At 40.0% G+C, this 14,260-nt stretch overlaps 1 protein-coding gene across 1 annotated transcript; it reads left to right on the top strand.

The window, feature by feature from the left end:
• The first annotated feature begins 6,149 nt into the window (after positions 1 to 6,149).
• Positions 6,150 to 11,294, top strand: arl2bp (ADP-ribosylation factor-like 2 binding protein). The gene is made up of 7 exons (XM_086163309.1): positions 6,150 to 6,253; positions 7,570 to 7,639; positions 9,109 to 9,170; positions 9,452 to 9,558; positions 9,743 to 9,828; positions 9,966 to 10,062; positions 10,380 to 11,294. Exons 1-7 carry the CDS (start codon positions 6,235 to 6,237, stop codon positions 10,470 to 10,472), a joined length of 534 nt encoding a protein of 177 aa, XP_086019435.1. The 5' UTR covers positions 6,150 to 6,234; the 3' UTR covers positions 10,473 to 11,294.
• The last annotated feature ends 2,966 nt before the right edge of the window (positions 11,295 to 14,260 follow it).

The raw sequence follows: 14,260 nt of genomic DNA, 5'->3' as shown, positions 1-14,260 counted from the left end.
TTCATTTACTACTGAAATTATCAGGATTTTCAGATTATGGCAGAAGGGTAGTCCAGCTACTGTACACTGCATTTAATTTCCTGAACCATGTTTAACAAACGGTTGAGATCATTTTTTTTGTTATTTGTATGGCTTGAATGACAGGCCTTGAGGATGATAAACATTGAAGTTTCAGTGACATTTTACCGAAGACTTCCCAAATATGTGATTTATTAAATGCTTGTTTTGCTTGTGAGATTTGTAATAAATGTATGTTCATGTGATTTATTTTTTTTAATACCTGGTTAAAGCTCCTTTTCTAGTTCTAGGTAGTATGCGAATCAATTCAATATCTTTTGGACTGCATGGAAACATGGGCATCCCTTTAATTTAAATAATGCAGCATTATATAGAGTTTTGATTATATCAAAATCTAATTATGATGTTGATTATGACAAATTCAGATTTGTGAGATGTTGGATTACCGTAGGCTTCTTATGGCCATGTGTTTCTTTCAATTCAATTCTTTATTCCCCTTCAACAGAGTAATCTACAACATACTTAAAACATTAATACATTAATATGATTTTTAAAATAAATTTTTTTCTGTAGTAGCATGGCTGGAGTTTGAATATTTCAAACAGTAACCAGCCATAAATCCTTTTGTTTGCCCCATGTATGTCTCAGGTATTGATGCTCAAAAGTCCAAGCCAACCACTTTTGATAGACTTTAAATCCTAAATGAGTCAAGTCCATTCTTAACCAATTCGATATCAGACTAAAAACAAAAATAAACACACAAACAAGCAAAAAAAAACAAAACAGTACAATGGTTACATTAAACAATACTGCAAAAATTTGATCTTTGCTCAAGCATGTCACATTGTCCCTGTCTTTGAGTTGGATAAACATAAATTTATTGATTTTCACTAAATTGTTGGAATCAAACAAAATATACTTATAACACACATCACCGGATGCATTTTTGATATATTCAAATTTTTTTGGTTTATTATTATTTTTATGATAACAGATGAGGCCGCTTCTCCTGACTGCATGTCCCTTACATCATGTCAACTCTTCATAACTAAAGAAATTGCAGAGATGTCAGGGGCAGCGTGGCTCAGGGATTTAGAGTGGTTGCTCTTGAAACAGAACATTTCTGGTTTGATTCTCGTGCCCTTCCAAGCCTGTCAAAGTGTTGTTGAGCATGACACTAAACCCCAAAACCGTTCCCTGGCACTTGTAAGAGGCTGCCAACTGATCATGGTTCATCCATGATGGGTCAAATGCAGAGATAATTTCCCACAATGGATTAACAAAGTAAAATAAAAATAGTAAACATGTTGTTACCTTTACAAGCTACTGCAATAATGATATGCCATTATACATCTCTTTCTCTCTATAGATGTATGAATGACAAGAGACATATGCTCCACTATTCATCAAACCCAAAATTAGCTGTTGTCATCATACTCCTTACAACTTCCCCAAACAAAATAGTTATGGCTTCAGTCACTGAAATAGTCAGTGAACACACCATGATCATCATGTTGATAAGATGAGTCACAGTATGTAAAATCCTAAATGATTAAATCTAAGATTCTTGAAAAATTTCAGATGTTATCTGTTGATTTATTTTAAAAAGAAACATTTCATCCTGCATGTCCTCTTAAAGACATTTGTATCAGTATGTCATATTGACTTGCTTTTTATTCAAACAGTTGTTTCTCATCTTTGATTTCAAATTTGCTTCCTATTTATTTTTTAACTTTTTGAGAGCTGGAGGACATCCACTTGCAATAATCAAAGCATGGAAGGCCTACTATTTTTCTTTTTTGATGGACAGTGACTGGTGAGATTCTTAATCTGCCCAGTTAAATAAAGATTTAATAAAAATCAAAAATAAAACATCGAATTCATTATTTATACCACTTACTCTCCACTCAAGTTTGCAGGGCTGATTGCAGGGTTGAGCCTATTCCAGCTGTCATTGGGGGATAACCAGGGTTCACCCTGGATCGGTTGCCAGTCTATCACGGACGTTTATATAGAGAAAAACAACAATTCACTCTCATTCACAGTTCTGGGCAATTTAAGGTCTCCCATGAACTCTTATTCATTGGATTTCACTCTCATTCATACATCTGAGCAATTTAGGGTCTCCAACTAACCTGCTGCATGTTTTTGGACTGTGGGAGGAAACCTGAAATCCCAGAAGAACAGACACGGGAGAACATCCAAACAGAAAGGCCCCCATCGGAATTGTACCTTCAGGGACCTTCTTGCTGTGCATTCGATACACTAACCGCTGTGCCGCCATGCCACATGTCACTTGTTTTTAAAACTACTTAAAGAGCCTCTGCTCCGGGAAAAAAATTCGGAATTATTCCAAGGAGTGATAACACTGTAGGTTCTGTAATGCTTTGCTGGTCATCCATTTGGAAAGTAACTGTCAGTGGAATTGACCACCAACCCCTCTCTCCATTCTAGAGCCACTTCTCAGTAGTGTCAGGACTCTGTTTTATGTAACATGGTCTTCCAGGTCCATTGTTCTTTTCGTGCCAATAATCAGCACTCAGTTTCTCTATTTAATCTTCCGTGTCGGCAATATTCCTTGCCAAGTTGTCATTGCTTCCACCTGTATATGTTAATCTTGTTTCGTCCCCATTGTTCCATACAAGTGTATGTTTCTGTTTTACTGTTCTCTTGTTCTTTCTTTTTTCTGGAGGAGCTTTTTTTTACCTGTTAGATTACATTCACTTGTATGACCCCGCCAGTAAATCATTAGTAAAGAGTTTTTGGAACTTCGACTCAACTGCTTGAAAGTTTTCTCTTTGTAAATTAGTCATCTCTTAGATAACATTTGTCAAGTAGGTGTGATGAGTGGAAAGTAAATGTAAGCAAGATAACAGGTCAGAAGCACAGATAATTGGAAGTACATCTCTCAACAGTCAACATACAATCATACTTATTTCCAAAAGCAATTTAAAAAAATTGGATATCTTACAAATTTATCATCAGATAGGAAGAAAAAAAGGAGTATTGATTTCTTACAGCTGAATCAGAATCAGGTTTATTGGTCAAGTATACTCTCACATACAAGGAATTTTGCACCACTTTTGGGATATACCTTGCACTGACATGAAGATGAACCATGACTGGACAACAGGACATAATACACGCTGCATATTTCTTTTTTTATGCTAATTGCATTGTAGTAACAATGAGTAAAGTGGTCAGAGATGTAGTGCAAAGAGATAAAATATGGATAATCACGTCTGTATATACAGTATTACATTATTTACATCCAGGATATGTATCACATTATGTACAGTGAGCCAACTGTAGATGATAAAACATCTGCATTAAGATTGAGATGCCATCTGTATAATGCAAGTGATGATCAGGTGCAGATGTTATTGTTGATGTACGATATGGTATGTAAGGTGAAGTGGAGGATTTATGTGATTAGCTGAATAAGCTGTTCCTATCTGTTAGTACTGGCATGCAGAAATCTGTAAATCCTGTAAATCCCACCAGAGGAGAGAAGGGAAAACATTTCATGTCCTGTCCTGAATGTGATGGATCAACAGTGATATTCATTGTCCAGTTCCTGACCTTAAAAGAGTACAGGTCCTGAATACAGGGCAGTTTTATTCCATCCACAGTCCTAGCTGTCTGTCTCAAGTCTGTTCCAGACCTGTTTGGTGGCTAAATCCAACCAAATGATAATGGAGATGCAGATAACTCACTGGATGACTGCAGTGTAGAAACAGCTCTTGAGGCAGGTTGAACTTCCTGAGTTGGCACAGAAAATGTATCCTCTGTAGGGTCTTTTTGATCCTGCAATCTATGTTTGATGACCATTGAAGGTCCTGGGAGATGATGGAGCCTGGAAACCTGAAGGTTTCCATAGTAGCCACAGTAATGTTTGGTTGGGTCTCCTCCTGAAGTCTGCTGTCATTGCCACAGTTTTGAGGGGGTTCAGCTCCAGGTTGTTTTGACTTGGACTAACGAATTACAAAGTGGTATGATGTTTGTTAACCCACCTTTACTTGGTGAACAGCATTCTTCCATGTAGGCAGCATTATCAAAATGAAGTGTACATTCTGAAGGCACTGGTATCACTCTTGTTCAATGTCTAAACTAATATCATCAATACAGCGGTGACGTCTATGGGTATAAACCAGCCATGAAAGCCAGAACAGAGCTTGCTCTGTAAAAGATTACAATCTTGCAAAACTTGTTGCTGTGGTGTGAGAAAGAAGGATTACGGAGACAAAGAGGAGTTCTAACGTTATTCATCAAACTTCAACAACAGCTGACTGAACTTCAGGGGGTGATAATATCCACGCCAATACCACTAGTCCCATGGTGTAAGAAGCCACGCCTCTTAGTGTTCATCACACTGCTCCCCCTGAACACTCAGTAGGGACCCTGGAACACAAACTAGTCCCTCACGGGAGACCCGATCACCCTGCCATAGCGGTTGCATTGACCCTCAGCTGGGGGCATTGGACGCTGGACCTGCAGAGACACTGGCAGGTTTGAGGATGGAGGGCGACCACGACGGAGAACCTGGGGTGGAAACACAACTTCATCAGCCACCCTGTGTGCTGGTTTCAGACGATCCAGGGTTACTTGCTCCCTGCTTCTGGCCACATCCACAAAACCCTTCTCACCCGCCTCAAGCGGGACCACTTCTGGTTCGATCAACCATGGTGAGCAGGTGCATAAAGCCCTACAAAGCCTGGTTGACATGAACGTGGCCGAAGTGCCGGAATCGTAAACGGCTAGAGGGCTGCCACAGGTGCACCTGCGATGGGCAATCTGCAACCGTGCTGGACTTCCCAGCCACATGCCCGGCTGCAAGGTGCTGCTGCTGGTGAGCAGACCAGGGCTCAGCCATTTGGCCACTAGACATGGCGAAAGTCAATGGCTTGTGATCCACATACCCTGTGAGGGCGTGTCCCTCCACAAGCAAACAGAAATGCCAAATGCAGGGCCAATAACTCCCTGTCAAAAATGTTATATTTGCACTTGCTATCTTGCAGTTTGCAGCTAAAGAACGCAAGGGGCCGCCATGCATTCAACACCCGCTATTCCACCACAGTCCCAACGGCAATGTCAGACACATCGGTCATCAACAACATGGGAGCCGTGGGTGTGGAATGGGCGAGAGGGGCCGCGTTAGACAGGTAGCACGTAGCCCAGTTGAAAGCCCAAACATGCTCTGATATCACCTTCACCAATAGGTATGCATGTTGGGAATCGGGTAATGCAAAGATTTTCCTCCTAATGTTTGCTAAATGTTGCTTGAATGGTGTTAAAATGAATTCATGTAGTAGATATTGTAGATATTAGTCGGGGAAACACTCGGGGGAGGGTAAAACGTCTGTTTAGTGAGCAATAGCTGTTGTTGGCCACAGCCACGCCACACAAGCCTGCAATACAACATCAAATTTATTTAAAATATTATTTTCGATTTGACATCCAGGGAATAAGTTTTCTGTAAAACATTTTCTAATAAAATGTTACATACATTTTCTTCCTACTATTTCTATTACTGTTATGTTTTTGCTTGAAACTCTGGCACAACAATTTCCTTCGGGATAAATAAAGTTGTTCTCATCTCATCTCATCTCATCTAAAGCAGTTGCTGCATTTTCTGTCCAGAATTGAGATACCCTGGAGTGACAGTGGGGGTAATTGTGTTGTGAAGAAATTTTATCAGATGCTCAACGAGTTTACCTGCGTCAACGCTTGTAACGGAAAAGATGACGAAAATTAATAAAGACGATGGGGGAGGAATTTCCATTTGGATCTGCGGTATGTCTAATATTGCATCAATGAAACGGTCAAGTTTAAAGCGCCACTTCGAACAAAACCATGCAGCACCAAATGGTCGCATTGAAAGTAAGACATATTTAATTTATTATACGTTAAAAATACTATATGGCTCTCAATGAAATATATTTAGAAATATTTGGCTTTTATGGCTCTCCCAGTCAAAAAGGCTCCTGACCCCTGCTGTAGAGGTCAATCCCCTACGTCACGTATCACGTGACGGACGCCATGCTTGCAATTTTAAGATTTGGCCACTAAGAGTTTTCTCAACCTCCGGCGCTGTTCCTCTGCTCCGTCTCTCTCGATGTATCTATTCCTGGTTCAGCTAGAAACGTTTCCTGTTACAGTTTCCTTGACAACACGCCCGCCGCATACCTTTTAGTTAACATTTTTTTTTCATGTAATATGGACATTGAGGAACAGGGTATGTAACTACACGTTATATTGCTACATTTTAAAGCAGTACGCTAGCTAGCTACATGCTAGGCAGTTGATTTGAATGTAGCAGGTTGAGAGACCGTTAAAGGACAGATTTCTTTCACAGCGCAGTACATTTCATTTTTGTCCACATCGTTTCGGTAATTATGCGAGCTAAACCTTCTATTTTTAGTTTCAGCGATATACTTGTTTCTCCCCTTACTTTCTGCTTAAAATACTGTAGCGAGTCACGAATGTTTTGTTTTTTGTTAAATTTTTTTATTGAACTAATATAGTATAAACAGACAAAACACATGAACAAAAAAACATGGCTAAATTGAATCGAATGTCAATGATATGTACAGGCATGAGGAAACATAAGGACATTCATTTTGTAAGAAATCGATGAACTGTAAGCGTAAACAGGATTAAAGGCCTGTGAGAAATGTTTAATTCTAGAAATAAGGGGGGGGATAGATAATAAATTAAAATAATAAACCTAATAATAATTACAATAAAAGTGAACAATAAAAAACTGAATAAAGAAATGGCAAGGGGAATACAATATGTATTTTACTCGGTGGATCTAAAGGAATATCAGTCATAACACTGTATAGTTTTGGATATTTCCAAAGTTTTAAGGATTTTTTTAAATAACAGATGTTGGGGTTTATGTTGATGCTTGTTTTCGTATGATTTGGGGGTTGCTGGGAATTTTGTGGGTTGGGTTTTGGGGTGCAATTAATTCTGTTTTTTTTTTTTTTTACCTGGAATTGAGTGGGAACAGTTAGCTGTATTGCATCTTGTGTGGCGTGGCTGTGGTCAACAACAGCTATTGCTCATTAAATTGACGTTTTACCATCAACTGGGTGTTTTCCCTGACTAAAATACCACAAGACCATAGAAAGTTATCTCACAAATCCTTTTAACACATAACAGCATTTTAAAATTAAATTACCAAATGGCCTCAGGAATGATAAGAGACTCAAATCCAGACTATAGATAACATTCCACAATTTCTGAAAATGGAAATGTGGACTTTTTTCATCGTCACCTAGACCACAAGAAAGGTCCATAACAAAACATATCCCGTTCACATGCTCACATAATCCTTGAAATGAGAACGTCAGTAATACATGATTGTGGATTGTCCATAACTTGGCCTCATTTATAATTATGCAGACAACAAAGATGAGTGCTGACTGCCTCTATCCTTGCAAGTAAATCTGGTCTTGGGATAACCTCAGAGACGATGGAGATGCTGCGCAGTTTCAAATATATCAGCATATCGGTGTTTATATGTTGCTTCTTCTCTTTCGCCAGATGTCAGGAGCTGTGCTGAGACCATTGGATACATACTCAGTGAGGATGAAGAAAACTTTGCAGTGTCCACGTAGGTTACAGTCATAGCTACAGGGCAAATCTAGATTTGTCTCTAATTACAATTTAGTTCTTGGGATGAAACTCAGACAGTCACCCTGTCAAAGCATTTATTGTATCAGTATATTTTAAAGTAATGTGTTAATTTTTAATTTGGCTTTTCCTGCAGTCAAACGTGTTGACCCTGTGTTTAGATCTTAAATGCATGCTAAGGGAAAAGAAAGTGAAAAATACAGTCCCCCCTACCCATTTTTACCCAGGAGTCAGTGTGCAATGCAATGCTTAAAGATGAATTTTCAATACCGTAATATTTTTATACAAGGTATTTAGGAATGGGTATTGCAAAAATCTAAAAACAATACCATTAAATACAACATGTGGTGGGTTGTTGAGGGAGGTGTTTGCAGGTAAATATTGCAAGATATTCAGTGATTCATTGTCTATATTGTTTGGAGCCACATATCCATGCAGTCTCTAATTCATACTTATGGACAATCTTAAGGCCTTAGATTAGCCAAATACATGTTTTGAGACTGTGGAAGAAATTAAAAGACACCCCTCCACCACTAACAACACCATAACCATCATACAGTAAATGCATCTCCAAACAGAGGCCATAGTCATAATCAAACCAGTTACCTTCTTCCTATGTGCAAGTAAATGCTAACCGTTTTGCCACTGTGCTGCCAATGTTTTAATATATTGCTTTGATAATACTTCACAACCCCAAAGGGATGCACACAGCGATGTCACATAGTTTTAAGAACATTTTAATGGTACAGTGCTGTAGAGGGGGAAGTGTTGTGTCACACAGGCAAAACACACTGATGTCAGTCTATATGGGAATTGCACTTATTGATCCGAAACTCTGGGGACCAGTCCAGGGTGTAACCTACCTCTTGCCTGATGACAGCTGGGATAGGCTCCAGCATCGCCCATGACCCTGAGTGCAGCATAAGGGGCAGACGATGGATGGATGGATACATAGTAAATTGTTTTCTTTTGATAGCAATCAGAGGATTTCCATGCACTGTGGAAAAACCTTGAAAATGATTGAGCATAGGGAAAAAGAAATCCTGAAAAAGCTTGTCATGGAAATATTTTGTCCCGCCTTAGCGTCTGTGCCTTGTGAGTGAACACAAATGGGTTAAAAGTTATGAGCCTATGCTCTCACAGTGTCTTCAATGGGAAACAGTAAGACCCAGTGTTTCTTTGCTTCTAGCTGAGGCAGCTCCCCATGTGCCCCTACCAGTCTGTCGAATTTACAGACCCTTGTAATGACTTTTTAAAATTAAGTGAAAGAACTAATGCGTTGGTGTTCAAAATGTGAGCACCACACAACTCTGTATGGGTGCTTATAATGTTATTAGCTGTCAACAGCCTGTAAACTAATCCGATCTTTTACTTTTGTGGTGTTGTTTTGGGAATTAACCAAAGAATAGTTTGCTTCAGTTTGAGTAACCTCTTTTTCTCTTCCTCCAGTTCCTCAGTTGCAGACACAGCTTTTGATACAGTTATTGGCTGCATAGAAAACATCATTATGGGTAAGATGAAACTCACTTTTCACGATGTTGCTAAGCGTTGTGTTATTAATAAAAAAAGGTGCAGAAGCTTGAATAAAGATTATTTACCTGGCAAGGCAATTACAACAAAAATCTCAGTTAGTTGGATGTACCTTGACCACCTGTATCCTCAACAGAGCTTTTTGAAAATATTTAAACATTACTATTAATCTACATGGAATCTATATATGTTTTCATGTGAACAAGTACATGATTAACAAAATCACAGACAAGTGATGTGTGTATTTCATCTTTCTTTCTAGAGGAGGAATTCAGGCAGGTTCAGGAAAACTTCATGGAGAAACACTATCTGGAGTTTGAGGACTCTGAGGAGAATAAACTCAGCTACATGGCAATATTCAATGAATATGTGAGTTGATGAACATATTGCATTGGTAAAATATTGCGTCTCATAACAGACTTTTCTTCTTGTTGTTATTCTTCTTTTGATGTACAAAACTTTGTGTAGTACAGTAGTCCTTCTTTTCCCATTAATTGTACAATGATGTTATGTATATCGGCCTGTTTCTCAATTTTTGTGATTTTTTTTTCAGGTCAATTTACTCGAGAAACATCTGGAGCAGCAGCTAATGATCCGAATTCCTGGCTTTGACATGAATGGCTTTGTACAGCTTCTAATGTAAGATGTGATAGTGAAAGTCCCGATCCCCCTATCCTGCAAACATTGCTTTGGTTTACAACAATTTGCTCTACATAGCCTGAAATCCAGTAAAGCTCCCCAGGCCACTAAACGAAACAACTCTTCCCTATCTGCAGGCAACATAAGGAGGAGGTGGCAGGTGACATCCTCGACATTCTGCTGACTTTCACTGACTTTATGGCATTCAAAGATATGTTTCTACAGTACAAAGCAGTGAGTAGTTGTGTGGATCGTTCTTTTACAATTACAAAAAGGGGCATAAATTTGTATCAGAAAAGTTAGTGGTCTGGATTAATAAACTGCCACTTGTCATAAATGCCACTTGTCATCAATGCCACTTGCCCTGTAGACCATTGGTCTGCAGAGCATTTTTATTTTAAAATCTAAAATATGTTATTTTGCAGCTGCTAGTAAGTAATTCCTTTTACATAAAAACAGTCCTTCAGAATGATGAAGTGTATAAATCGTATAGAATGTTGAGTGAGTTTGCTTTAGTTAATACGAGTTGCATATAATCTGTGTTTTTCCAGGAAAAGGAAGGATTGGGTCTGGACCTGAGCCAAGCACTGATGGTCACACGTCTTTTCCCTGCGGACTCCAAACATGCTACATTTACTCAATGACAGAGATGCAAAATCAAAATCGCCCCCCCCCCCCAAAAAAGATTTAATTATTATATCATCAAGGCGAGTTTGAATAATTGTATTGTGTTTCATGTTTCATGATTGGCTGGGCCGCATCCCATAATTGACAACCTTGTTATGATGTAACTCAACTTTCCATTATAAGCACTGCTCTAAAAGAACTGTAGTTTCATACGCAGCCATTATTTTCTGTGTTCCCTGTAGGCTACATTGGCCCTATGCTTAGGTGTGCAGGAGTAAACCATTGCATGACCCATCTGATTCTAGGATAGCATTGTCTTGAGTTAATGCTAGTGAAGAAAGAGATTGTTATATACAACTTCATAAAAGATAAACATTGTGCTAGTTTGCATAGGCTTTGCTCTTAAGAGCTATCATTAGTATGATTATTATTCGTACATCATCTATACTGTTTATCCTGCAACCAGGGTTGCGGGGCAATGGATGCTGTCCCAACTGTCAATGGGCAAGAGGCGGGGTACATCCTGGTGCCAGTCAATCACAGGGCAACATTTAGAGACCAACAACCATTCATTCTCATCCAAATGTCTCAGTAATTTAAGGGCTCCAAGGAAATTTCTGCATGTTTTTGGAATGTAGACGGAAACCAGCGAACCTGGAGGAAACAGGCTAGGAGTAGGTCTGGAATCAAAGCTGGAACTTTTGGTTCCAAGAGGACTGCTCTCATCACCTGTGCCATGTGACCTCCCCCCTTTTTAAAATGTATTTATTGTACTGTACATTGTATTTTACATGTGCTTTCAATCATGAAAACATAAACAGGCATGAGGGGTGGCTCAACTGTGCGTGTATTTGTTATAATAACACCAGGAACTTGCCCCTGAGTTCTCAGACTGCCCTGAAAAAGACTGAGCAATGAGTGCGTGTGTGTATGTGTGTGTGTGTGTGTGTGTGTGTATATATATACATATATAGTATTATATATATATACGTATGCATATAGGCGTATATGAGCAGAATAAGGGTTTTATACTAGCCCCAGCAATCAGGAAAGACACAGTAAGTAAGAACGATGATGAAATGGATGAGGAAATATGTGCAGCTATCATGAGCAGCAGAGGGCAGCCAAGGGCAGAGAAACTCCATCTAGGTCTCCATGCAAGGGACAAGTTGGATGAGTTAGAGTAGATAACCTGCAAGGCAGTAGCAAAGTTACTATATGACAGGAGAACAGGTATATGGCATAGGGAGCAGGGGGCTGAATTGCTGGGAAGTAGAGAAGCAGGATACAGATAGTGCTCAAGAAACAGACGCATAGGCATTTCCATTTTTGTTGGTTGGGGAAAAAGTCCTGCTGAAACCGCCCGATTTCAATGCAATAATGTACCTGATTTCACAATGTCCTGATGCAAGGCGAAAACCATCTGAATTTGCTGACTTCCTCCAAAAATCCACACACTATATGCAGTTGGGAGGATCAGATTTTGGAATGATTTTGACAAAACTACTTCCACACATTCCTTAACAATTTCAGTTGTTACAAATAGATTTCACTCACATGCTAGCAGAAGGAAGAGTAAAGTATGTACTAGTAATAGTGTGCCAATTCAGTAGATGGGTCGACTCTTATCCTACCACAAGGGAAGATGCTAAAACTGTAAAATTTTGTGCAATGAATTGATTGCTATGCACATCCAATGGGACCTATAAAGAATGAATAGAACCATTAAATCTAGACTCATTCAAGCTATGGTTAGCAGAGGTGCTAGTGGAAATACAAATGACTCCCTCTTCCAATATGCAGTTATTGCCATTCCAGATAATCATGGGAAAACTTTCAGACGCCATGGTCAAGATCAATGGGTGCTCCATTACTAACACGATTTAGAGGAAGCGCAACTTAGCTATGGAAATAATCTGCTAAAAGTTCTTAACCATGTCTCTCCCTCTCAGCCTTCACCTTCTACAGAACCAACCCATCCATTTTCAACAGGAGACTGGGTTTTGATCCAATGACAGGAAAAAGGGAAAGTTGGTGTTGGTGGAATTATTATCACCAGCATTATTCAAGATGGCGCTGGAAGACGGCAGCCTGTCGCAGTAGCTCCTACTAACTTTACCTCTATCTCTTTACTTTCTTGACTTATTTATTTACCTGTCCACTCTTCTTTCGTGGTTGGGACAATATACCATTCCTCCGGTGCATTGTGTTGTTTGTGTAATAGAGGATAAATTATGAATTAATTTATGAAGAAGTGTTTTGAGAGAGAGGTGCCAGACCACATTCAGAACAACGTTCCAAAACCGTAGAACCCCTGCAATTTTGCGTACAGGCCCAACAGAACCACCTCAGACGCCGTAGCCACAGCTTAGCAATCAACACCGTCATACCCCACAAAGTCAGACACAAAATGTCCACCTTTGGCCTGCACCCCACCCTCTCTGACTGGCTCCTGGACTTCCTGACTGGCAGATCCCAGTGTGTCAGCATAGATAATAAGACCTCAGCCAGCGTAACTATGAACATGGGCACTTAACAGGGATGTGCCTTCAGCCCCATCCTCTACACCCTGTTCACCAACTCCTGTCACCTCCCAAGAGGACAACATCGTTCTAAAGTTCGCAGACGGAAGTGACCAGTCTGGTGAAGTGGTGTGAGGACCACCACCTCACCAACAACACGGACTAGACCAAGGAGATGATTGTGGACATGAGGAGAGGAGATCTCATCTGGTACTGCTCCTCTGAGGTCTTGAGGTTGAGAGGGTGAGCAGCTTCAAAAAGATGGGTGTCCACATAAGCGACGACCTCACATGGTACCTCAACACCACGCAGACGGTCAAGAGGGTTCAACAGCGACTGTACTTCTTGAGGAGGCATAGGAGGTTCGGCATGTTGCCAAAGATCCTCGGCAACTTCTTCAGCTGCATTGTTGAGAGCATCCTGACCAGCTGTATCACTGCGTGGTACAGCAGCACCACTTCTCTGGACCACTGCAATGAGCGGTAAAGACTGCAGAGAGGATCACCGTGCTGCAGAACATCTACCACTCCACCCGCAACATGGACCTTTCACACTCCTGCCCTCCGGCCGAAGGTACAGGAGAGTGAAATGTAGAATGACACGACTAAAGATCTTGTTCGACCCAACTGCCATCAGACTTCTCTATAGCTGATATTTATTCTTCTTTTTTCTGCACCTTACATGCAGAACTGCACATGGAACTACTATTATTTAAACTACACACATCCTTAGACCTGCACCTTGCACACCAAGGTGTACTCAGTGTTTTACTTGCATATCCAACACTATTCATACTCATAGTAATGTTTACACTACCTATTTATTGTCACAACAGAAAACAAAGTAAACATTTCATTGTATAGGGAAACATATGACAATAAACACTTTGAATCTTGATGTCTGTTTGATGCTGTCCTTTTTTTTTAATAAAATGTAATTATGCAATGAAAATGGTGTCAGCAGACTCTTCATTATCTTCACATCACGTTTTTTGAGTAAACAACATCCACCCACAGGATCAAGATTGGGAATTAGTTCCACAAAAGCACTTGGTAATTTAATGCTCACATTTCTGCTTTTAGAAACGCCGAGGACCAAAAGTATCCCTGCATCCAGGGAGCGTAGAGATGTGACTGGGCGGTCGGGTTCTGAGAGTTCTCAGATGCCCCCCAACCCTTTTAGGCCATATAGGTGAGGGATTTTGAAATTGTACTCTGCCAGTGCAGGGAAGCCACTACCAGAGAGATATAATCCCTCATACAAGTTCTTGTGAATCCTTGTGC

Source organism: Fistularia commersonii, chromosome 17 (genome assembly GCF_037954325.1).
Source record: "Fistularia commersonii isolate RoL2024-O1a breed Wild chromosome 17, RoL_Fcom_v1.0, whole genome shotgun sequence".
In the NCBI taxonomy this organism is placed as follows: Eukaryota; Metazoa; Chordata; class Actinopteri; order Syngnathiformes; family Fistulariidae; genus Fistularia; species Fistularia commersonii.
Note: the sequence above shows the minus strand (reverse complement) of the source record. Positions and strands in the feature narration are given on the sequence as shown.

Coding starts and splice junctions, on each gene's coding strand:
- arl2bp (XM_086163309.1), top strand. Junction 7,640..9,108: donor GAAAACTTTGCAGTGTCCAC/GTAGGTTACAGT, acceptor CTCTTCCTCCAG/TTCCTCAGTTGCAGACACAG. Junction 10,063..10,379: donor TGTTTCTACAGTACAAAGCA/GTGAGTAGTTGT, acceptor GTGTTTTTCCAG/GAAAAGGAAGGATTGGGTCT.